The 24,715-nt window shown below is 39.3% G+C and overlaps 1 protein-coding gene across 3 annotated transcripts; it reads right to left on the bottom strand.

Moving 5' to 3' along the window:
• Positions 1-1,365: 1,365 nt before the first annotated feature.
• Positions 1,366-20,774, bottom strand: LOC113151273 (3-hydroxy-3-methylglutaryl-coenzyme A reductase). Of its 3 annotated transcripts, none has more exons than XM_026344206.1 (20): positions 20,665-20,774; positions 19,327-19,503; positions 18,982-19,015; positions 18,701-18,788; positions 18,526-18,610; positions 18,343-18,448; positions 17,252-17,358; positions 16,907-17,026; positions 14,973-15,133; positions 10,744-10,991; positions 10,468-10,634; positions 8,188-8,382; positions 7,747-7,905; positions 6,932-7,089; positions 6,473-6,578; positions 4,417-4,587; positions 3,855-3,995; positions 3,580-3,738; positions 2,916-3,070; positions 1,366-2,485 (listed from the first exon to the last, which is right to left on the bottom strand). In XM_026344206.1, the coding sequence occupies exons 2-20, from the start codon at positions 19,489-19,491 to the stop codon at positions 2,431-2,433; spliced, it is 2,580 nt and encodes an 859-aa protein (XP_026199991.1). In that variant the 5' UTR covers positions 19,492-19,503; positions 20,665-20,774; the 3' UTR covers positions 1,366-2,430. The 3 variants fall into 3 exon arrangements, with proteins under 3 accessions (XP_026199991.1, XP_026199990.1, XP_026199989.1); XM_026344205.1 differs by having other exon boundaries at positions 7,813-7,905; positions 18,982-19,093; XM_026344204.1 differs by having other exon boundaries at positions 18,982-19,093.
• Between the last annotated feature and the right edge of the window lie 3,941 nt (positions 20,775-24,715).

Below are 24,715 nucleotides of genomic sequence, written 5' to 3' on the forward strand. Positions count from 1 at the left end.
ATCCAAGAACAGGCATGACTGTCCCTAAGTTAATAAATTAGCCAAGCAAGGTCTAAATCAAGAACACATAGACACTGATTTTATTGTCAGTCTGAGGGGAAGAATATTGTCTGAAGGGCAATAAATAGAAATTGGCAGTGTCTTTAACTTCTTAATAGCCTCTGGACTCATGAAATGAAATGAATACTCCTGATTTTTGAATTTCTTGTATTCTAAGGTCTGGTAGCTCATCAGTTTGGCATGGCTGCTTCTTCCTCTTCTTCTCCCTCTGCTTCTCCTGCTCTAACCTGCCCTGTGTGTATATCTTTAGTTTCTCCTTGGCCTCCAATAGTGATTAGGGGGATTTTTAATAAAACATTTATTTGCAGCACTAAAGGCGAGGCTGACCGCTTTGGAGACTCGGCTCCGCACCATGGAAAATAAGCCAGCAAGTCAGGCGAACTACCTACCGAACTACCTACAGCTCCCATTACGACAGCTCTGTGTATAACTCCGTAATTTTCTTTGGACCCCTTCCCAATCTCACCAATGAGGACATGTTTAGCTGTATGTCGCATTTAACCGTTGGTTCTCTAAGGAGTGTCTCGCAAACAACATGGGCTACATAGACAATCGGAAAACTTTGTGAAGAAAACTTGATTGATCCCATTTTAGATTGTGCGTCTCTACTTTCTAGAAATAATGCAGAGTGGAGCACAGGATGCAGGGACACAGTCTTACACACCTCTCTGCAGTTTCCTTACAACCCCCCAAGTGTGATTGATCTTGATCAGTTGATCTTGTTCTGACATACAGTGTTGAAATTGATCATTTAATAGTTTTTCCCCCAACACCCCTCTTTTATCTCATCATTTGACATGTGAATGTACAGTACTAAACCTCATTTCGCCTAAGAATAAGATTCACTACAGTAGATGTTTATCTGAAAATTCTGTTGACAAATTTAAAGAACTTATTGCATCTTTTATTTCATAGCCATGTACCATCACAGGGGAAGGCAGTCATCCTAACGTTATTCCAGCACAAGTCGACTATCTTGTTGATAATACTGCAGCCATACCTACTTGATACTATTGCTCCTCTGAAAAAGAAGGTAGTGAATGAGAGGAAGCTAGCTCCAACTTACAAATCACAAATCTGTAGCTCAAAGCTGACATCACGTAAGCTGTAGAGGAAGTGGCGTTCCATTAATTTAGATTAATCTTGCCTATCAGTGTACCTAACAGCCAGTGTACCTGTAACTTCCTGACCTTTTTTGCATTCCTTCATGAAGATGAAATACTGTTTTAAAAGAGCTGAACTTATGCAGAAGAAGCTGAAGCAGTTGAATCTCAAATTTTTAAAACAAACTTTTATTTTGAAATTTGCAAGATCTTTAATGTGAGCTCATTAATATATATGGCTTAATAACATAAATACATTATCGTTCAGAGCAGTAACCTTGTGTTAGTAAATGTAGACTTATTATTTACTGTCAAGACATGACAAAATTGCATATGCTAAATGTAGCCTCCATGGCTGTCTGACAAATAAGCCATCATTTCATGCTTTTCTTTTGAAAAGATTCGGTGGAAGTAGGAATAATTTATTAAACTGTTAAATTGTCTTATTAACTAATTATAATTAACCTTTCAAAAGAAAAATTCTCAATGGCTGTTTAAGTTATTCCTTGAGTTCATGTGTTTATTTATTTGTGTGTGTATGCGGGAGAGGGGTCTCAGATGAGCTTGAGACCCAACCACTGACCTCATTGCTGGTGGCCAACCCCCCTCCACCCCTCTGTGTCTGTGATGGGGGGAGAGGACAGGCATGTTATTATGCTCTGGTTCACTTACAATACCTGTATAGTGACCTTCTAGTGAAATTTTACAATTAACCAATCCCATTCAGAAGGACACTTTGTCATGTGTAGGTGGGAAGAGCTGGGACTCAAACCCCCGACCTCATGGTTGGTGGTTGATCCCTCTTCCTATTGACTGCTGTGGCAGCTGAACAGAATTCACTGCGATAATAATTAAGATTAACAATACTGTGAATGCTGTAAACCATTAGTGATTCTAAGCTTAAAAAAACCCTAAAGATAAATTCATACAGTCTGCAGTCAGTCCAAGCAGGATTTTAAGTGCCCATGTCCATCCACACACATTCAACAATCTTTAACTTTCAACTTTTAGTTAGCACTGATTCAGTATTCACTATGGCACATTTAGCCTTTCTATTTTAATTTGAACCAGGTTCAACTGGCTTATTAGCACATTCATGTCCAGCATAGAGAATAGCCAAAAGTCACTGTTTTTATTTCTTTGAAAGCACTTATTAGATGATACTTTCATGGTGTTTAGTCCCTTTAAAATTGTCAATTTTCTCTTGCTTTTACTGTTACTTTACTGTTACCATACAGCGGTTCACTGAAGTGCTGCTATCAGACATTCAAGAGGCCTTCCTGCTGCAAATTCCTGGAGCATCCTGTAGGTTCACCTTGGATCTGCAAACAGAACAGACAGATCACAACCATAAGGGCCTGATTGATGGAGTGCTGATCCATTAATTAGATTTCCCATCTCTGCAGTGTACCTAAGAGTCAAGGGTCTCAGGGTGGTTCGATAGCCTTATACACAAACCCACACACACAGCCACATCTCACTATTCTTGAGTAAGGACACTCATTAACAATACATTCCCTTGCCCCATAGATCACCACAATTAAAGACCGTAAATCCTAACTTGCCACAGGCACACTTTATTTAAGCTCTAAACTTAAGATACACCTGGCCCCAATTTGTCACATCCTAGGGAGTTTGTATTTTATTTTGTGTTTTTACAATTGCATTTTCACATTTCATCAAAATGAAATCATATACAGTGTGCTTCAGCTCACAGACAAAAATAATTCATGTCAGGCTCTTGGATATTACCTGTTGTGTGTCATGTGACTCTTCACCAGATGTCCCGCAGCTAGAGCAGCCATCAGTGACAGTTCTCCAGCCAACACAGTGGCGCATACAACTCTAGCGAGCTGCCGGGCATTCTCCCCTGGACAACCCTGACTGGCTCCCTGCACCCCCAACATCTGCACACAAAATTGCAGACAGACAACTTTGTGATCCATGAACCACAAAAATCTCTGATTACATTTGGATTTTAACCACCTGTTCACTTTTTCTTGATGTTTGTGTCTACCTAATGAGTGCAGGGTGTGTTTCTTATCTCTATGCCTCATAGATATCTGGCTCTTCATTCTGTATGCTAAATGCTCCTCTATGTTCATCAGTTAGTCTGGCAGTCTGTTTGCTACTGGGCAAATGGAGGCCACTGGCTTTTTAGAGCTTTTTTTTTTTAAGACAGCTGCTGGAAATCTTTGTTATGAGGATATAAAGGAGCCCAAAACAAATGACCAGTTATGAACCTATACAGCTTGATGTTCTAGTTCACCCCTAAGTGAAAGTGAACCAAAACAACTAAATTGTGAACCAAAACAATAAAATTAAAGATCTTTAGACAGTGATTGAGCTGGACTCCCCTAAATAGTTGAAATCATGTACCACCTTTTCCTTCTACCATATTATAAACCATATTTACCTGTAGACAAGCTTGCTGGGGGGGCAGGTTGGTGCCTCCTCCGACAGTGCCCAACTCTATAGAAGGCATGGAGCAGCTAATGTACAGGTCCTCTCCTGTTGGTCCTGATGCCTCCATCAAAGTGATGCAGTTACTGCTGCCAACTGACTGGGCTGGATCCTGAAGTATACACACACACAGAGATGCACATAGATACACAATAATAGAGACCCAAGAATACATTAAAATATAAAAAGATGTAATGATGCAGTACTAAAACAAAGTTATGAAATTACCTGTCCACAAGCTATGTAGATGGCAGCCACCAGATTGGCTGCATGAGCATTAAATCCACCAATGCTACCTGCCATAGCTGAGCCCACAAGGTTCTTACTGATATTCACATCCACCAGAGCTTCTGTTGTTGTTTTCAGAACCTGCAGCATATATATAATTATTATATGTATATAAAGTATAGTTGCATGTGATTATACTAACTAATAATATATAACTTGTATTAGGTGAAACATTGCTGAATTTAACATCTTATAAATTACTTTTTTTATTTATTACTTTATATTGCAGAATATTTTCAGCTCTTATGCTCTTGAGAATTATGTGTTTAATGAATAAACTGTACATATACAAACAGAGATGGTATTCATGTGAGCATTGTGAACATGAAACAGGTGAGTAGGGTTTGGGTTTAAAGGACTTTGAAATTTGAAAGGTGCTATAGAAATATGGATTCAATTTTTTACCCTACAAAAGGGAGGGGTGTATGTTTTGTATTTTCAGCCAGAAGCAAACATCTAAAATGAGAGAACTTAGCTAAACCTTAGCACTGTTTCTACCTACCTCATTGACCACTTTAGCAGGAATGGTAGCTTCACAGACTGCAGACTTGCCCCTACCCTCAATCCAATTAACAGCCGCTGGTTTCTTGTCAGTGCAGTAGTTTCCACTGACAGCCACCAACTGAAGCTCTGGGAAGCGCTGCTGCAGTCTGCTTAGAGCCTGTTCTGTACCCTGCAGACAGAAGATGTGTGAATTCTAATACATAAAGTACATGCTGCTACTTTCACCATCTACAGCCGTGTCATTACGCAAAAATTAGGTTTCTTATATCCCCTTCCCTCACCTTCCTTCACATTTACATGACTGGTAAGAACTAAGCTTACGAGAGAAACACAGTTTTAAACAGGTTACTAGTGCATGTTAATGCAATGATTGTAACTGAAGCAGATATACACAAAGTGGTTAAACCTATATTTTCACCCTCTCAGGGGTCTGCTAATGTATTTTGTGTTGCAAATTGATAATAGTTGATCCCTTTTGACTCCAACATGCAAACTTCAAACTCCAAAAAGGGACTCAATGGGACATACAAACTCAGGGGGCCTCCTTACTGTGAGACGTTACTGTTAACCACCAAACCACCATGCCACTTTAATAGCATAAAATTATTTGTAGAACCTGCATACAACTAGTATAGTTTACTGTTTTCTTCTGTTTCTGTATTGTGGGTGAGCACCACATGAGTGGAGCAAATATATGAGTTATTCAGTTCGGAGATTAACCCCTAGGCCCTTTAGTACAAAGTCAGCGGTATGTGTGTGTGAGCCCAGGTGCGAACAAAGCAAGTATTAATGGTGACCCATTGCACGCTCCCTTTTACATTTACATTTACAATTAGTCATTTGGCAGACACTTTTATCCAAAGTGAATTACAGTTAGTTACTAGGTACAGGAACGGTTAAGACATATAAGGCAGAAATATTACCTCTATATTATTTTTTACATTTACATTTACATTTATTCATTTAGCAGAAGCTTTTATCCAAAGCGACTTACAAGTGAGTATTTTAACCTGCTCAGGGCAACATGAGGCTATGTTCAGACTGCAGGTAAAAGTGGCGTAAATCAATCTGTTTTCTGATCTTTTTGATTTGAACAGTCCAAATGACAATCCATCCATCCTTTTTTCTTGCATTCATATGTGGTCCTCAATCAAATCTGATGTTTTATATTGCCAACTCAGTCTAAACAATCAGGTCCCATTTTATCTGACTTTGACATCACAATAGTGTGACATAACTGCTAGTGTTAGTGTTTAGTGTGTACCATTTAGCTTGGATAACAACAAACACAGCTGTATATAGGCTCACTTCAGCTGGATCGATTTTTACATCCGTGTATACGACGTACTGTGTATGACATCATGTGAATGTTCTTCTGCGCATGCAGGTAATTTTCTTCAGTGCTATAGGAGTACTGTGGTTTTTTAATATAAGTACAAAGAAAAAGCTCAAAAAGTTGGAACTAGGCAAAAAAAGTAAGTATAGGGTGAGGTTCTTTCTTATGTGATAAAATGTGGGTTCAACCACTAAAAAAAGTTCTCTAAAATAAAAACTGACTAGCAAAACACAGAAAGCATGTTCCTTGCTTATCGGTAAACAAAGTAATAAGCAGGTAGGTAAAGCATCTAAAACTTCAAAGATTCCCTTTTACAAAATAGCTACCATTAGCTATTCAATTAATGTTAAATTGACGGCTGCAACTATAATGCAACTATATATTTTTCCAAATATTCAAGTTAGGATTGTCTTTGATCAATTTAGCAAGTACAACTATTGTAGTAGTACCATTTGTACTACATATCGCAATATTGTCCATATTAATCACATTAAAACTGTGCAAAGCACATTTTGCATGCATTACAACAGTTTAGCTCCATCTGGATGTCATTGCCTGCCTGCAGTTTGACCTGCCATTCTTTCAAAAATATCTGATGCACTAGGAGGTGAGAAATACGACAGATGCTCATGTTGATTTGGCCATATACAAAAACAATTGAATTGAATTGAACTGCAACATATACAAATACACCAATACGCCAATCTTACATAATTACCTTAGAGATCATATTCATCCCCATGGCATCCCCAGTCAAAGAATAGAAGCGGATGTAGAGATTTCTCCCAGCAAGACCAACCAGCAGCTTCTGGAGTCGAGCAAACCTGCCAAAAGCAACCACAGATTCTGTCAAAGAAAAAGCTGTATGTAGACACACAATGGATACTGATTCACTGATTTAAATCTAGTTCCATGTCCTCATGTTCCACATAAGGTTTTTATGGCATTAAATTTGTGCTTATTCTTGTTCAATTTATGCTTATTCAGCATAAATTATATGCTGAAGAGACATTATTATCACTCAAATAATTAAGTTTGAGCAAAACAAATGATCTATTTTGTATCCTTGTATTTGCATATTTGTTTCTATTCATATAAATTTATTTTTTACCTTTGTGGCTCAACTAAGAATGTGATAATTTAGTGAGGCTTAAATGCCGTAGATTTCATGCTTTACCTGCTGGTCTTGTCAAAAGCTTCTTTGACGGCCTGAAAACCATCGGTGCTTTCCAGCCAGGCCTTGACCTCAGCAGCCTGGCAGGCAGAGGGCAGCCTCACTACAGGTCCTCGAGTCATGCTGTCTGCCAATATACGACTTCTGGCTCCACCTCCCAACTACAGCATGTACAGCGTGCATATTAACATCTTAACTCTCAGAGACATTGAGTATCAACTTCACTTTTATTAAATATTCTTAAGAAAAACAAAGGGCTGGAAAAAATAATACATTTACACACATTTTTAATATCGCAGTCAATAATGAGCTACATATGTTTTGCTTCTAACTACTGTTTCTATTATCGTTTATTGATTTCAATGCAACCATAAAATATAAAATAAATATTAAATATATACCTACACAGGTACCTTGTTAGTAAGCAGTTATTGTAAGACGCCATATGAAGCCTTAACAGGTTTGAGAATAAATACTAAATGGAAGATTGCCACTCATCAATGGATGAATACTTTTGTCCAACTTTGTACTTATGATGTAAAAAATTGTCTTTAAAAACAACATTCAGTTGCACTTAAAACTATTTAACCCTAGTTGTAAAAAAATTCTGAAATTCTTTCAGCATTTAGTGTGTTGCTATAAAAGTTAAATTTGTGTTGAATTTGAAGGAGCTACATGTAACATTAGTTACCCTGAGGTATTAAAATAGTTCTTGTTTGTTTGTTCATTGCAAACAGTTTAAAACTGGGAAATTCTACCTAATTCTAACTTACAGTTGGGGTTGAATCATTTAAAGTGCAACTGTATCTAACACTCACAGCAATTGCTCGGCACCCACGATTGGTGCTGGCAACTAAGCAGCCCTCTGTAGTCGCCATTGGTACCTGGAACTGCTTCCCATCCAAGTTAAGTGGTCCAGCCACACCAACAGGTATGGGCATGTAACCAATTACATTCTCACAGCAGGTGCCAATAACCTGGAAAAAAAATAAATGCTGACAAATTAAAACTGGAAGCAAAGTGCCAAACTTTACATAGACATACTTTGACTCTGAAAAAAGAGTACCCATTCTCATTTATTTTCAATAGAAAGTCATCATCTTTGGCATCAGCTCTGTGTCTGAACAAGTTTCAAAAGTTATAAAATTCTGTCTGTAAGTATACAATCCTTTGTGTGGCTTTCCTGGCCAAATTTGTTGATTTGGTTATAGGAAATGTCTGTGTGAATGTCTCTGTGTGTTTTGTATGTGTTTCTTAACCTTGGAGTAGTCATAGTGGGTATATGGTAGGGAGGACAGTGCAGAAGGAGAGGGAAGCTTAGCAGATATGATCTGTCTTCTTATGGCCACTCCTCTCTCTGGGCTCTCCATCATGGCCTCCAATTTGTATGCAGGGATGTGCTTGGTGTTGACCAACAGCATTACCTCATCATCACTGAGGAAACGAGGACCCAGCTGTAACAGACACAGATGCGGCATAACACAAAAAAATTGAGAAGCACTGATCTAAGGCATGTGTGAGCATGCACTGCAGTTAAGGCTACAGGGTCCTGCAAACCTAAACTAAAAAAATGCAGCCCAGCAATTTCTTCTCGATTTCAAAACTCTTGTAAAGGGTGCCCTTGCATTATGCAAAGCCTCCCAAGCTGCAGGCGCCAAGCTAGCTAAGGGTGATTTCTCTACTTCAGCGGCCACACCCAGAGGTGTAGCTGGCTGGGCTATGGATGCCACACCCTCCAGTCCAACTAAGACAAAAGGTCCATCCTCCCCAGAAGATGCCAAGGGTTCCCATCTAGGAGACTATTGTGGGAAAAAAAATGAAAATGAAATCCTCAGTGACCACTGGGAGTCACAAAAAGACCTCTCTTTTTGTCCACCTGTGAAGTGTGGGTGTTATTAGGAGGATTGGAGGAAAGGCATATAGAACCAGGTTTCCCATTTACATTTATCCTGCCCAAGCGCTGGCCCTGATCCTGAGCTGATGAGGTGGTGGTTTTTGTCAGAGAGACTGAGGAGCCTGGAGTTTTTAAAAATATTGGCCCAGTCCAAACTCCCCTCAGTCACCTGGCTGCTGGACTTGTAGTTAGTGATGGTCCTCATGCCCCTCCACACCTTACTGGTGTTGCAATGCTTAAGGTTTTCTTTTTTGTCCTGACAGAGAACAATATCTCGACCTTCTTTGCTGCCTCCCTGTTACCTTACTTGAATGCCTCAGTTTTACCAGTTGTTAAAGAAAACTGCAAGCCCTCCTTCTCTCCTCTTACCACTTGTCTTCTGTCATAACGTATAGTGCTGAAACTGTCTATATTAACATTGGAGTCTGGAATGCCGTCAGGCAGCTATATCTCTGTATATTAACTGTCAACTACTTAAGACAGTTAATATAGCAGGTGAGCGAGACAGCACAAAGAAAAGTATGCTCAAAGAAAAACCTCCAAGATAGAAAATAAGGTGAGCTGCCAACCACAACCTTAGAGGGCAATAAATTGCACTCTAATCCTTAAGTCACAGGCAGGTTGACAAAACACTAACACACAGAATGTGCTTACCTCCCCTTTGGACCTACAAGCAAAGTATAGAACTGAGACATGGATCATAAGGAGGACCACGGATACACACCAATCAACACCAAGTCCACAGTGATCATTAGCAAAGATCCAAGAGGGTATGTAGGCTTTCACAGAGTATTTATAGCTGGGACACACATAGCCTATACGTCACATAAATCTTGATCTGCATGGAGCCCAAGGAGACATATTCACACTGTTTACTGCCACTAGTAGTCAGGAAGGAATGAAACAGTCAGTGAAACAGTGTCAGAGTGAAGAATAAATCCTTGCATTTTGATATGGATGCACCAAAAGCATGATGATATGCTGTAATTAATAAAAATGTAGTGCAAAAAGCTTGGTCTGTGGTTGAATAGGCAGAGGAAATCATTTGGGGTGTATGGTCTGCAAATGCCCACTATAATGCCTTAGCCTGTAGCACACTAACTACAGATCTGTCTGATGATGGATCATCAGACAGACAATTGTTTGTATATTTGTCTATTCATTCCAAATATATCAACATGAGTGTTAAACATGCATTTTGGACAGACTCTAACTGTACCTCATGTCAACCTATAAAAAGTAATAATTCAGGCCACCCCAAAACGTTTCCAGGCTTGATGTATTTTGCGTACTAGGCAACAATTAGGTTGTACCATTTTTATGGATTGCAATGAAGTACACACACAGACCTTTGGTAAAAGAGTAGCAGTAGGACAATTGTGTAATGAAAATTGCCCCAACCTAACATTTCCATCTTATATGGGAATCTGTAAGCATTAGTTAAATGGATTTGAGGCCACAAGGAATAGAGGAATCAGTGGGCGTTTCCTTTTCTGTCTGTATAATACTCTAATTGGTTTAACCTAAAAAAGATAACAGTAGTGACTAAGCTCATTGCAGCCTAGTTAAACTACAAATCTTGCAATCTTTCTGGTGTAATGCAACTTCTGTAACTTTTCAGTTGCGTGTGAGAGAGAGGTCTTACTTCAGGTTTGTTGAGAATGGCCACACATTGGTCCAGGCCTCTAGGCTTTGAGGGGAGACTTGGCTGAGCAGATTTGAGCTCTTCCTCCCTCCCACACCCAACAAAGAAACTTTTTAGCTGTGAATTGGCACCCAGGGCAGACACAGGTCGAATAACCTCATCCTCATCTAAGGAAACAAGGTGGAGGTAAATGCCATGGTGTTACACAAATCCATTTGCTACAAAGTATACATTATTATTAATATCATTGTTGAGTACACACATAGTCTCACACACCTCTTCCTGCGTTGGTAGGTGTCAGAGCATCCATAATGTGGGCAGAAAACACTGGCTGTGGAGCAGGTTCCTTCCTGCAGCAGGTTTCAGTAGGCCGACGTGGGACAAAACTTGGCACTGACATGGTGATTGGGTTCTTCAGTGACAGTGTGGACTCCATTTCAGCCTTCTCAAAGAAGATGTACTTGATAGCCAGCATCAGGGCTAGGGCCAGACAGATCAACTGCTCTATGTCCATGGTAATCATTCTGCAAGAACACAGATAACAAAAGGGGAAGTTTTATAACTAATAAGTATGTTTTGGCCCTCGCTGCTGAAGCACAATGTGACTCTGGACAAGATAAAAAGGGGGTGTTGCACACCCCCATGGTCACTTAGTAATCTGTATGTACTCAGGACAACATTATCAATGAATTGGAAGGAACTGAAATTAATTGCAATGACATTTTGATTAATTATCTAAAGAATTTTAAAATAATGTGTCTCTATGTTGTCTAAAATATGTTTTGTGACTAGAAGAAGTTGGAGCATCGCCTGGAACACAACAACGTCCGTGATGTGTGGAGAGCTCTAAAACACATCTCAGGCCACGGTGAGGTTGGAAATGGTCACCAGGTCACAGGTGACCAAGCCTGGGCTAATGAACTGAACATGTTCTTTAACAGATTTGATTCTGCCCACCACACACTCCGGTGAACATCCAGGGCTCAGACATTGAGACTGTGGACACATTTAAATACCTGGGTGTTCACCTTAACAATAAACTGGACTGGTCTAGCAACACGGACGCTCTGTACAAGAAGGGCCAGAGTCGCCTTCACCTGCTGAGGAGACTGAGGTCTTTTGGTGTGTCCAGACAGCTGCTAAGGACTTTTTATGACACTGTGGTGGCCTCAGTAGTCCTTTATGGATTTGTCTGCTGGGCAGGGGGCAGTACAGGCAGAGACAGGAAGAGACAAACTGGTTAAGAAGGCCAGCTCTGTCCTGGGCTGCACACCTGATCTATCTATCTATCTATCTAGATCTCTGTTACAGTTCCTCCCTTTGGTCCCCATTCTGTTGGTTTTGTTTTTGTTTGTCACCTGCTCTCACCCTGTTCTCCTGCCACTTCCTGTTTGCCCATATATTGACTTCCTCTTCCTCCACTCACCGGACTCATAATTTCTGATTAATTTCACCTGCTAGTTTTTGTCTCTTTATAAGCACCCCTCAGTCCTCTGTTTGGTTGCTGGTTTGTTACACATTGGACTCCATTTTGCACTGCATTTTGTTAGTTTGTTGACTGCATCACTCACCTCCATTCCTGGTTTGGTTGTTTGTTGTTGTCTTTCCTCTGGACTTTGCATTTTGTTTGTTGGCCTTGTTTTGTTTAGATTGTGAGTAGATTGCCTGCCTTAAAAGTGACTTTTTGTTGTTACTTTATATGTCTAGTGTGTGCGTTTAGTTTTTTTTGTCTGCTTTAATGTATTCATCTTAGTTTGTTACTTTATTTCAATAGTGAGTTGGTTGGGTTTCCTATTGCATTTAGTGCTTTGGTTTCTGTTGCTTTGTTTCATCATTAGCCATGCTCGTTTAGTTTCCCTCTGTCTTGTTTTGGTTCCCTGTGTCCCCTGTATTTGGACTGGGTGTTTAGTTTATTAAACTTTTTTGTTTCGTACTTGTTTGTCCCGTGCCCTCGTTTGTAACAGATCTCCATGGTTCTCATAGTTCACAAGTCCCATATATGTCTACATGCATATAATTTCATCTGTTAGACTCTCAGTATTCAAAGTTAATTACAAATGATCTCAAAGACCTCATAGTTACATATTAAGTATAAGTAGAACTCTATGTTCTCAGACTGCAGGTTTACTAGTGGTTCCTAGAGTTTCCAAATGTAGAATGGGAGGCAGAGCCTTTAGCTATCAAGCCCCTCTCCTGTGGAACCAGCTCCCGGTTCAGGAGGCAGATACCCTCTCCACATTTTAAGACTAGACTTAAAACTTTCAGTTTTTTTTATATGGAAACTGTCCAGCACCCAGCGTCCAGCGTTGTTACGCTCAATTGTTACTAAACTGGAGTTCAATCAGCTCCATTTGAAGGGTGGTTGGTGAGCTTTTCACATCAGCCACAAACGGATTACTGAGTAGCAAATCTGCTGTCGGCAAATCGCTGGGTTAACTCAGTGCAGAGTAAGCTGAGTTTTTCAGCGAACTGTGCACTTGGCCTCTTTTATTTGGCCATTTTTGGGGAGGGGTGGATTAAGTTTGTCCGATGTGACTGGTTGCATGAATGCTAATGATTGTCAACAGAAAAAGAGGGGGGCTTACTGGGCACCTCTGTGTTATGGTAATTCAACTTTTGTGAAGTTTGTTTGGGTAGTCCAGGGGTCGGCAACCTGCAGCTCCCGCGTGGCTTGGGAAAATAAATTATAAGTATTTAATTAAAACACAATCACAAATAGAGTGATACTGAGAACCTTTGAAGACCGGACAAACTCATGTTTGAAAAATACATAAACATGAAGAAATATGCATTTAGAGTCATGTCAATTTTCGGATCCACCTACGTATGTGAGCAGCTATTCTCCATCATGAACTACGTTAAAAACAAACACAGACGACAGCTTACAGTCCTGCGTAAAGATAACAGTGACTTCGTACAGTGCCGATTTGCAGACGCTGTGCGCAGAGGTTCAGGAGCAGGTATAACAAATATGTATGCAGATGTTTTGCAAATAGTTGTTTTTCGTTGTTTGGTGACATAGTGCTTTTTTTCCAATTTACTTTTTAAATTCATGTCAACGCTCCGTTACACGCTCTGACAGCCAGAAGGCGATATAAGGATGACGGCTCTCAGCATCTTCGGTTTGCTACGTGGATAATTTAAGTTCGTCTTTTTAATTCATTTGAAAGAGAACTTCAACTCGGCGTGTTATTTATTTATTTATTTATTTTGTGTCATAATTTTTTTGAGAGTTCAAAATGTGTTCATTACATAAATGAAATTTAATTTTCTCTGTAGCCCTTCATAAATGTCATAAGAAACACACTTTAGTTGTTTATACAAAGCGTAGAGGTAGAAAAAACAATATCTTAATTTTAGATGTCAAAAAGTATTTGCGGCTCCCAGTGGGTTTTTTTCGGTGGAAACCGGGTCCAAATGGCTCTTTGGGTGTTACAGGTTGCTGACCCCTGGGGTAGTCAATCTCAATTAGCTTTCCACAGCATTTTGGTATGTTATATATGTGTTACATATTTTCCCGGCTTCAGATCTATTTGAATTTGCATGTTGTTGTTGCAAATTGTATGAAGTAACTTGCTTCATGTTTTTGAGTAACAGAATGTGCACACATTTTTGTGTGTAACACATTTACTCCTAAACAATCAAAACACTATTCACATACAGTACATTTGTTTTGATAATTCAATAACAACCTCACAAAGTGGCATTAACAAGGACAGCCATGTGTAATAACTTTGACCTAACCACTGACACATTCAGAAGTCACTAGTTAGCATAGTCACTAGTAAATTTAAATTACTGGTGTTGTGCTGAAGTCTATTCCCTCTGCCATTTTCAGTCGCACACTAGTGTGTAGGTAATGCCATAAACATTACACAGTTCTTATAAGAGTTCTCCAGGATGGAATTTAAAAGTGACAAAGAATCCAGTCTGGTGGTAGCCATTCCAGATATACAAAGAGGTGTAACTATGAGGCAGTGTACCATGAAAATGCTTTAAAGCTTTTGTTTTAATATAAACATGTTGCATATTGGGGGTTTAAAGAATAGCTGCAACAGCATGATAAGGTTAACTGAAAAACAACTCAGACTCAACTAGAGGCTCATAACTAAATAATTTGTGCTCTTTTTATTCGATAGGTACAGTATGTGACATGTCCCTTTCCTTTGCATTCAGATGATCTCTACTCAGACAGTCTTTACTTAAGGGTGCATTTATTTTAGGTATGTTGTAGCATCAGTGGATGGTAGACTCAAATTTAGCGTTAAGACCAAGAATCTGTATTGATAATGCAATATTTTTTAAAAACTAGAAGGTTTGCATGCCACAGCTAGTGTGTGTAGCATTTGCACAGTAATATTAAGACTATTGTGTCTTAAACACCTACCTTTAAAAAATAAAAATCTGTCACAATTTCAATATGGTCTAACCATAAAATTTGTGGGCTACACCAAAAGTGTTGCTGGAGTTTTGATCAAAATATTCAAGCATATCACTAGCCTCACCTGCTGAGATAGAAGTGCCAAAGTGGTTTCTCTGGTTCAATCCTTCTTGGGGACAGGTGATCAAGCTCTGTGCTGACCTGAAGGATCCCCTCTGTGGTGTTCATGGACAAAGGCTCTGCAATCCAGCGGCTGTGGGCATGAACCATCACCAGGCCCAAAGACTATAAACCAAGAAGGGAGAAGTTGCAGTCAAATACAAATAAAAAAGAAATAGATAAAGAGGAAAACATAATAAGGAGGGCCACATTCATGAAGACGTGATACAGTATTGCTTAGTTATTGATAATTTAAGTTCATTTAATGCAACAGAATACTTGAACACCACTAATACTAAAAAGAAGACAAAAACATCAGTAATAACTCATTACACATAATGATTCAAATACCTTAGTTGTAGCATTAAAGGAACAAGACTGGCACTGGCTCAACCCTTAACACTGGCACTTAACCCTCTGGGGATCAGGGAATTATGGTTTAGACTACATTTGATTAGTGCTTTATGATTCAACAAAAAAACTTTCATGTCACGTTAATGTTTCATGTCAGCACAATCTATGTGATTGTGTGATATTACAGTTATTTCTTCATTTTGACATACCGGATTAAACATGGACCTGAAAAGCATACAAGAAACAGTTGTTTCTTGCAAAGCAAGCTGTTGTCTTGCTGTTGTCTTAAATTGGTTCCGTGACTTGGGCGTGCTGGTGCGTCTGTCGACCCCAGGGGGTTAAAAGGGTAACAGCAGTCCAAATTCTAAATACTGGACAGCATTGTTTCCCCATACCCCTCCTCCCCACACTCGAATTAACCAGGTAGAGGATGTTTCTGTATAGGACCAAATGTGAGATGAGCACTGAATATTAAACTTTGACAATGTCCAGTGACAATGAGTCCTACAGTTGCCACCAACATACATTCATTTTTGTTGTTTTACAATAATAAACCAGCTCATGGGGATGTTATAGTATTCTGACAGCATTAGGTTGATGCATGGCTGGTTGTAAGTAGTCCAGCCAAAGCATAGCCAGCTATTCTGAAAACAATAACCCTCTGTTGCAAAAATACACACCCATTGTTCAACCTAACAGATAACATGAGGTAATGGAGTGCTTTCACGGACGTAAATTGAAGTCGCAGTGATGGCTGCCCATGCGACGCTCACTGGGTCGGAATCAGGTCTGGCTGCTCCTTGTTTCTTGGAGTATTTAGCATTGCTACACTATCTAGCCCTAGTAGGGATCACTTCATGAGCTGTGTGTCTCAGATACTCGCCCTAATAAACTGTCTGCAGACAGATCACAGGGTATGAATGCCAGAACCCCAGCTTTTAAATTACTTAAATAACTGTCCCTACTGGTGTGGTGTGTTAAGTTAAATTTAACTAAACTTAGCTGGAGCTCATTGCATTGCTGCCCAAGAAGCTAGCAGTTTAACTTAGCATGTTTTTATAATGTCATATTACCTATAGAGGTAATTTTACTATTTAGTATTGTAATTATACATAATTACAAATTGTTCCTTTAATTATTGCATTGTTCTTGCATGATGATTCCATCCATTATCCCAACCATTTCTCTTCTTAGTGCTGCAAGAGTGCTGGAGCCTATCCCAGCTGTCAAAGTACACCCTGGACAGGTTGTCACTCTATCACAGGGCCAATGTACAGAGAAAGACAAAAATTCATACTCAGATTCACCTATGGGCAATTTAGAGTGACTAATAAACTCAACCCTAACCTAACATGCCTAGCTTTTGACAGTAAGAGAGAGCCAGGAGACCTGAAAGAACATAAGGGGGAACACCCCTAGATTCGAACCTGATTCCTTCTTGCTGTGAGGCAACAGTACTGCCCACTACACCCTCGTGCCCTCCAGATTTATGTTGCCTTACCATAAAATGTTCCTGAATAGAAGATAGAATATAAGAGGCGTTACCATGATCATTTTGACTCTCTGGGTTACGGGGTTGGGTTTTTTATCCTCCTCCTCCTCCATCACTCTGGAGAAGTGGCTCAGCTGCCAGATAGGATGGCCCTCCTGACTCTCACGGGACAGCTACAGAAACAAAACAATACAATGTAAAGAGTTAGGTTTAGGTGTTTTTCATTTTTTGTTGTACATGATTATTTTGTTTTTGGTTCATTTTGTAATACTGATCTATTACTTTTTTTATTAAGTGCCTTGATAGCGACCATGTATGACAACTGATACAACTGAAATTGACTTTACTTGACCAAGTATCAAAGCACATAACACAAACAATGACATTCTAAACCTTACCTCCAGCACCAGTGAAACACATGCAGGGAAGAAAGTCATGAATACAAAGTAGTTGGCCAAGACAGACATACAGCCAAAACAGCACATAATTTCCAACTGCCGCACACCTGAAAGATACAAGGCAGATACTAAGGCATCTAAAAGAACTACTCACACAAGGGTGCAGTGTGGTCTCTTAAGGTTGTTCCACAGCATTTCTACCTACACTTAATTCAGGTCTAGACATTTGGGATGTCATTTTCATGATGGTTAAAGCATATGCTTCCTTCATAATATTAATAATAAAATTACTTTTTGATCTCCTTGGGGAAATTGTTTAGACAGCTGCAGCAGATGACGGTACTACTATATTACATGTAGCCAGGAGAAACCAGGAGTCGAACCATTGACCATGGGGTTTATTGATGACTGCGTCCGCATATGTCCCCATACTCTTTTTATGACTGTTCAATGTTTTGTGTATGGTTGACTCATAAACAAAGATGTGAACCAGTTACACTTTAGCTGTGGTCTTTTTATTTTTTTTTACCTCAATTAACATTCTACACACTAAAACTGTTTAAGTGTATTCATAATGCAAGGTCGTGCTAAACCACACCTCCATTCTTGTTTCATAGAGTGAACTACCTAACCAACTCTTGTTGGCATTGAGTGACATTAGAAGCCTAGTGATTAGAATTGAAACAATTACCTTCTTATATTAGAGTGACCTGAATTAAAAATAAATAAAAATTATTTGGATGTATGTTGTGTTCACTAAAGCACATACAAGGAAAAAGGACAACATAGTATTAAAATAAAAATGTAAAACAAAAACTGGCAGGGACAAAACTGTGTAACTATCTTAAGCAAACTGCAGCTGCAGCAAGTCCCACTAAAGTAAGCAGGCAGCATGAAACACACAGTTGTACTATCAACAAGCTAACAGGCTAATTAGCTAATGCGCTAACAAACTGACAAACACGAAGTCTACCGTCTGCATTTTCTGACGTACAGGCAAAGGCTAAGTGTCTATAGCATGTAGTGAGGGACAACAAGTCCATGCAAGGTGCATGGTCCATGTGTCTAATAATATGTACAATAATATGTACCTGACATGGTTCCCACTCCAATCACTAAACACTCCACAAGGGCATCCAATGTGAAGGTAGGTCCCAGTACTGCCATGCCATGAGCAATGTTGTCTCTCACTTCGTCCTAAAAAGTTGGAATAATGGCAGTCATGATGATTGTTGAATCCCATGTGGAATGTACAGGTGAATATTTCTTAATACCTGAGAACTAGAACTTAGAGCAAACTTGGCAAGAGCACATGCTTTAGAGAGATCAATGAGAAGCAGGAAGAAGGGCAATGCCTCACTGAAGACCAGAATAGAACAGAACAATTAGTTAGAACTTTTAAAAGAGACACTAGCAGTAACACTAACAGTATGCAGAATGTGCCCTTACTTTAGGCCTGTGAGTTCTTTGTCAAGAAAATGAATGACCACTGTGCTGAATACGAAGCTGGAAAATATGGTAAAAAGGCCAGCAATGCCTACACAAGAGCAAAACCATAAGTTTAAATGCTGTGGCAGAGAAGTTTATATTACAACAGACAACAATAAATTATAAAAGGGAATAATAAAATGCAATTAACAGATACGACAACTACCTAATACTAGTTAAAATATATTGTCTACAGTTATAGGATTGTAGCATTTTAGTAACATTTGGCATAAATAATTTACCTAAGATGTATTTGGATCCCAGCTGTCTCAAGTTCTGGAATTGGAAGTATATATAGACAATGGCAATGCAACGTGTAATGGTCAGGATGATGATATCACTGCTCAGAATTTGCTATTAAATAGAAGACAACTGAGTTAGTTGCAGTTATTTAATTTCATTAAAAATGTATTGTGTGGAAACAAATTAAATATTCTCATTAATCTTTTGACAAATATACTATATTGTCTTCTCTTCTGTAATCCAAATGAAGAGACAGTCCTGAGACCCTTTCCCTTTAGGTCAGTGGCTTAATTTATATCGTGTAGTAAACAGTAAAAACTACCAATGACAACAAAAAGACTAACCTCCTCCGTTTTGGGGCAGTCAAAGTTCCAGCCACAGATCTGGTCATTGCCAGTAAACATGTTCATGGACATCATACAGATGGTGAGGGTGACTGTCCCAACAATCACCTCCCATGGATGGGATGCCACCAGGAGCCCATGCATACGGAACAGACGAGTCAGCATGGTGCAATGGAGCTAGAAAAATTACACAAGTACACTATGTACACTGGAAGTATTAATAATAACAACAATAATATTAGTTATACATTCATTTAACCTTCAACAGTCTGAAAGGGGGCTTATCCCCAGATGGTTGTATTACTATTTTTTAAGTATGTTTAGGCTTTAGCATACCTGCTGCGTTAGCTTTTTGTTTAACTTTGTTTTTATTTGATTTGTTCTTGTGTAATGTAGTTTGACATTAAGGTTTGCATTACTGCTCTCTATATTCTGATTTGAACTTTTGGGACATCCTATGTAATTTTCCTTTAATTTATTTTATAAAAATGTTAACATTGTTTATTTTGGGTAGTACCAGAAATGGAATGACGATCCGGTTTCACATTATTTGTACTTCCTACTGTCAGTAATTTCAATCAATGCAATATTGTAGCGTGTTATGTAGAGACATGACCTTTAAAATAAATTAAAATGAAGTGATTTAATAAATTAGGTCAATTTTGAAGGTAAAGAGTTTAACTTATTGCAAGAGGCATCAAACAGTAGTCAGACCTTGGTGAATCACTCCACTCTCAAAAGATCCCCACTTTAAGTGACAGCACCAAAACTCAGAGCTACGTCGGCATTACAGGAGAACTGACAAAATATAAGTAAAATAATGAAATAGACATTAGCCTAAAATAAAGTCAATTTAAATGGGAAATAATGTGCACATGTAGTGCTTTTCTATCTTGGTGATACAATGGGTTTTATGCTTCTTCACACTGACCCATTCACACGCACTATTACACACTATCACACACGACGGCGGTGAAATCAGTGTCCATGCTGACCTCTAGTCATCACAAATGTAAAACCGCAAGGCGATGACTGTATGTGTCGCTGCTTTAGATTATTTAAAGTTGACAATGAAGAAATCAGGCATGCAACAAGTGCGAGTGTCGCATATCCCATCGAAATTGACGTCAAGCGTTTTAGAAGCAGATACTTTTTTATTAACTTTGACATTAAAAAAAAAATGACGTATTTATGATAAAGTTTTTTTTGCTATCTCTGCAAGAATGCAAAATTCGGCATAGCACCTGACCACTGCTCCGCTTAAGTTCTATGTCGGCTTGACCGGCGATTAGCCTAATGGATTCAGTTGTTTATAATGAAAAGTTAAGACTGACTTACCTTAAGCAAGCACGCAAAAGTAAAGCTGTCACTCAAGTTTGATGAGTATAGAAGAAACCAGAGGAGACTGACTGAACCTACACGAAGCCGGCCCTCTCAAAAACAGAGGAGTTCAGTAGCTCACTAAAAAAACGATGGAACGATGGCACGCTACTACATCACCCGACACTTCAGCCAATCATTTCAGCTACCTGCTTCACGAGGGCTTTATCCACGCCCCGTTTCCTAGGCGACTGCAATATTGGGGCATGGCCAGAGCGAGGACGCCTAATCTCGCCACCGCTTAGCAGGGGCCTAAACATCATGAGAGACTACGTGAAGAGTGGAGCTGGAAGAACCAGTGCACAGAGGAGAAATGTACTATGTAGTGTGGAAAAAATAAATAAACAGACCAGAATTTTGTTTTTTGTTGGAATCAGGAAATGCAAACATAACATGTTTCCATGTTTTTGTAAGGAATTGGTAATCAAATGAAGAAATAAAGCAAAGCCAAATATCGAGCCTTATTTCTGTGTTTCTGTTATTAAGTTGGATATTTGCAAAACAGTGGGCATGCGCAGAATTAAGTGCCATTCCCACGTACCTTATGAGTGTATAAGCTGTCCGAAGAAGAAGAAGTATACTCTCATCAAAGCATTGTTTATTTTTACTGTTTATGAAGCACTATTTATAGATGAAAATCTATTCTTTTAGATTCAATAACAGCTTTTGTTGTGAACTTGGTTGATCAATACTGACCCTTTGGTGCGTAATTCCAGGACCATTCTAGTAGTTACTCTAATCTCACAATGGTGTATCATTATTATTAGGATCATGGTACCATGAAAATAATTAGGCTAAACAAGATCCAGGTTCCACATCCTATAAATCAATAATTGGGCTAGGTCTGTACACATATTTCAGGTCCAGAGTGTAACTCCACAAACAGGTCAGTAATAAAAATAATTACTGAGCAAAGGGTCAGAGCAAAAGTCAGACCAAATTGCAAATCAGGTTTCAAAACCAAAAACTAGGCATCAAAACTAGGATCTAGGCAGCAACCTGACAGGTGATTTGAAATACTGGCAGATAAAGGTGCAAGAGTTCAGGTTAATTAATAGAGAGAGGATAGACACAGAACAAAGTAGAACATAAGATATAGAAAAATAAGGTGTACTGTATAAACCAGGACCTCAGGGTTATGACAATATGTATTCTATTCTAGTCCTAGTGAATCTGCAACAGCTGTCACACTGTCTCTGTAAAATGGCAAAAGAAATGTTCACATAAGTAATGCCTGCATGACATCATATTCCCTTCTTTTTGTAAGAATTACATTGTCAGGGTAGAAGGTATGTTTATCTGTTATGACATTAATTTGTATTTTGAGTATTTTAACACAGAGATTACTTCATTCAAATTTTCAGCACCAGGTTGAAATCTCTGATATATGATTTTCTTATGTATTTTGATAAAAAAAAAAACATATGGTGTGATATAACTGAACTGTTTGAATCCAAAACATTTGTAAAGATAAATTGTCTTACTATAAGTATTGACTTTTCTGTTTAAATTTTATCTTTCATTGAGTAAAATGTAATATTATTTGAAACGTCACCATAAAAAATACCCAGCATCTAAAATTAACACAGTACTATACACAGTCTGTGAAGGAGGGTCCTGGTGACTAGGTGATAGAGCACATTGTATAATTTATATCTGTTTTAAACACTAAAATGTAATCACAAAATGGCCCCACAGATTCTTGCTGAACTATGTGTTGCATAATAATAATGTATACTTTATTTTTCCCCTTGGGGAAATTCAGTTGGACAGCTGCTAGACTGAGTCAGCGCTACTATGGGGTTTTGGTGTCTTGTCCAAGGATACCTCAGCAAGTAGCCCAGAAGAACTGGGAATCAAACCACTCAGCCTGGGGTTTGGCGACTGCTCCTCCTCCATCCTATGAACCATCTCCTAGTTATGCCCTGTGAGTCATGAACCACAATACTGGCTTTTTCACCTTCTGAAGCAGCACTTTTCGCAGCTCGGGGAGCAGCTGCATTTCTTAGTGTGACTACAGAATCACCTTTTAGACGGGCAGCTCACTTGATGATGGCAATGGCTTTTGGCTTCATCATTGCCACCAATAGCTTATTGATTTGCTTGCCATGCAGCACATGAGAACTATCAGCCTTCTTACAACCTCTCCATTGGCTGAAGCAAAAAGATGACGAGAGATGAAAAGTCCCATGGGTACGAGCACTATCACCGTACACATTGGTTTACTTGCCTGCGGCAAGTTTACATGCATACATCAAGGCCCTCGGCTCTGGTTGAGAATCTGAGAATCTGAACATATTGTCCAAATCTCGGGAGATGACTACCATCAGAATGACTCAGATGTGTGCTTTCCAAGCCACAACTACTGGTACCAATGGTCCTGCATCAATAACAACCAAATGGCACACTCCCAGATTTTTGACCTTGGGATGGTCAGCATCCCAAGGGCATGAATGGGACTGTCTCTAGTTTAATCTTTGCTACCACAAAATGTAATGTCACAAGAAGTTAGGAACTGATTTGGAGTAAATGCACTGGTGATAGACTTTGGGAAATTTGGGAGTCATCCCTCTCTCTATACAGAAGGTTGAGGTCGTATCTGAGTACAAATATCTGGGACCGTACTTAGACAACAAACTGGACTGGACAAAGAACTCAGCAGCACTGCACAAAAAGGCTCAGAGCCGGATGTTCTTTTTCAGGAGACTCAGGTCCTTCAACTTCTGCAGCACAATGCTGCAGATGTTTTATGAGTCCATGGATTTGTTACTTCCAGACTGGACAATTGTAATTCATTATTAATAGGATGTCCCAATAACTCATTAAAAAGCCTCCAGTTAATCCAAAATGCTGCAGCCAGAGTTGTGACTGGAATTCGCAAGAGAGATCATATTTCTCCTACGTTAGCTTCCCTCCATTGGCTTCCTGTAAAATCCAGAATTTAATTTAAAATTCTTCTCCTCACTAATTATAAACCCATAAATCCCTTAATAATCAGGCTCCATCCGATCTTAAAGACCTTATAGTTTCATATCTTCCAAGCAGAACTCTACGTTCTCAGACTGCAGGTTTACTTGTGGTTCCTAGAGTTTCCAAATGTAGAATGGGAGCCTTTAGCTATCAAGCCCCTCAGCAGCTCCCAGTTCAGGTTCTGGAGGCAGACACCTCTCCACATTTAAGACTAGACTTAAAACTTTCCTTTTTTATAAAGCTTATACTTAGAGATGGATCAGGTGACTCTGAACCATCGTACATCTCCAGAATCCAGTTCACCTGTCCAATGTTCTTGCTGCTTGTTGTTGTCTTATTGCCTGCTGTTCTCTTCTCTCTTCTCTCTCCACTCACCCCAACCGCTCGAGGCAGATGGCCGCCCACTATGAGCCTGGTTCTGCTGGAGGTTTCTTCCTCTAAAGGAAGTTTTTCCTCTCCACTGTTGCGTAAAGCTTGCTCAAATGGGGTTGTTGGTTTTCCTCTATATTCTTTTTGTATAAATATTTTTTGTGAGGTCTTAAACCTTAAACTGTAAAGTGCCTTGAGATAACTTTTGTTGTGAATTGGCGCTATACAAATAAAACTGAATTGAATTGAATTGAACCCTCTAACTGTCGAAACTGAGAGGAGGCTGTTGTCCAAACTCTTTTCAATCCTGGACAATCCCTCCCACCCATTACACAGTGTGCTGGCTGGACAGAGGAGCGCGTTCAGCCAGAGACTGATCAACATTAAGTGCTCCACAGAACACCACAGGAGGTCCTTTCTACCTGTGGCCATCAAGCTTTACAATTCTTCCCACCTCTGTAAGGGGTGGGGGAACTGACAATTTCTTGTCATATAATCGCTCCATCCTAGACTATAATTAATGACCCATTTTCATTCATCTCACATATTCTGCATTAATATTGCAGGTGTCCATTTCCTGACTGTAATGGTGTTTGTAGATTTCCTAAGTACACATGGTTTATATAGGTCTGCAGTAAGACTTGGCAGTGATCAGACCTGTCAAGTGGAG

The sequence above is a fragment of the Anabas testudineus genome, chromosome 9, assembly GCF_900324465.2.
Source record: "Anabas testudineus chromosome 9, fAnaTes1.2, whole genome shotgun sequence".
NCBI classification, from domain to species: Eukaryota; Metazoa; Chordata; class Actinopteri; order Anabantiformes; family Anabantidae; genus Anabas; species Anabas testudineus.

Bases quoted from the DNA above. Each gene is read 5' to 3' on its own strand.
- LOC113151273 (XM_026344204.1), bottom strand. From the start codon at position 19,491: ATGCTGACTCGTCTGTTCCGTATGCATGGGCTCCTGGTGGCATCCCAT. The intron at 18,449-18,525 runs GTATTAAGAAAT...CCAACTTTTTAG, and splicing joins CTCTAAGTTCTAGTTCTCAG to GACGAAGTGAGAGACAACAT. The intron at 10,635-10,743 runs GTGTGTGAGACT...TTGTTTCCTTAG, and splicing joins ACCTACCAACGCAGGAAGAG to ATGAGGATGAGGTTATTCGA.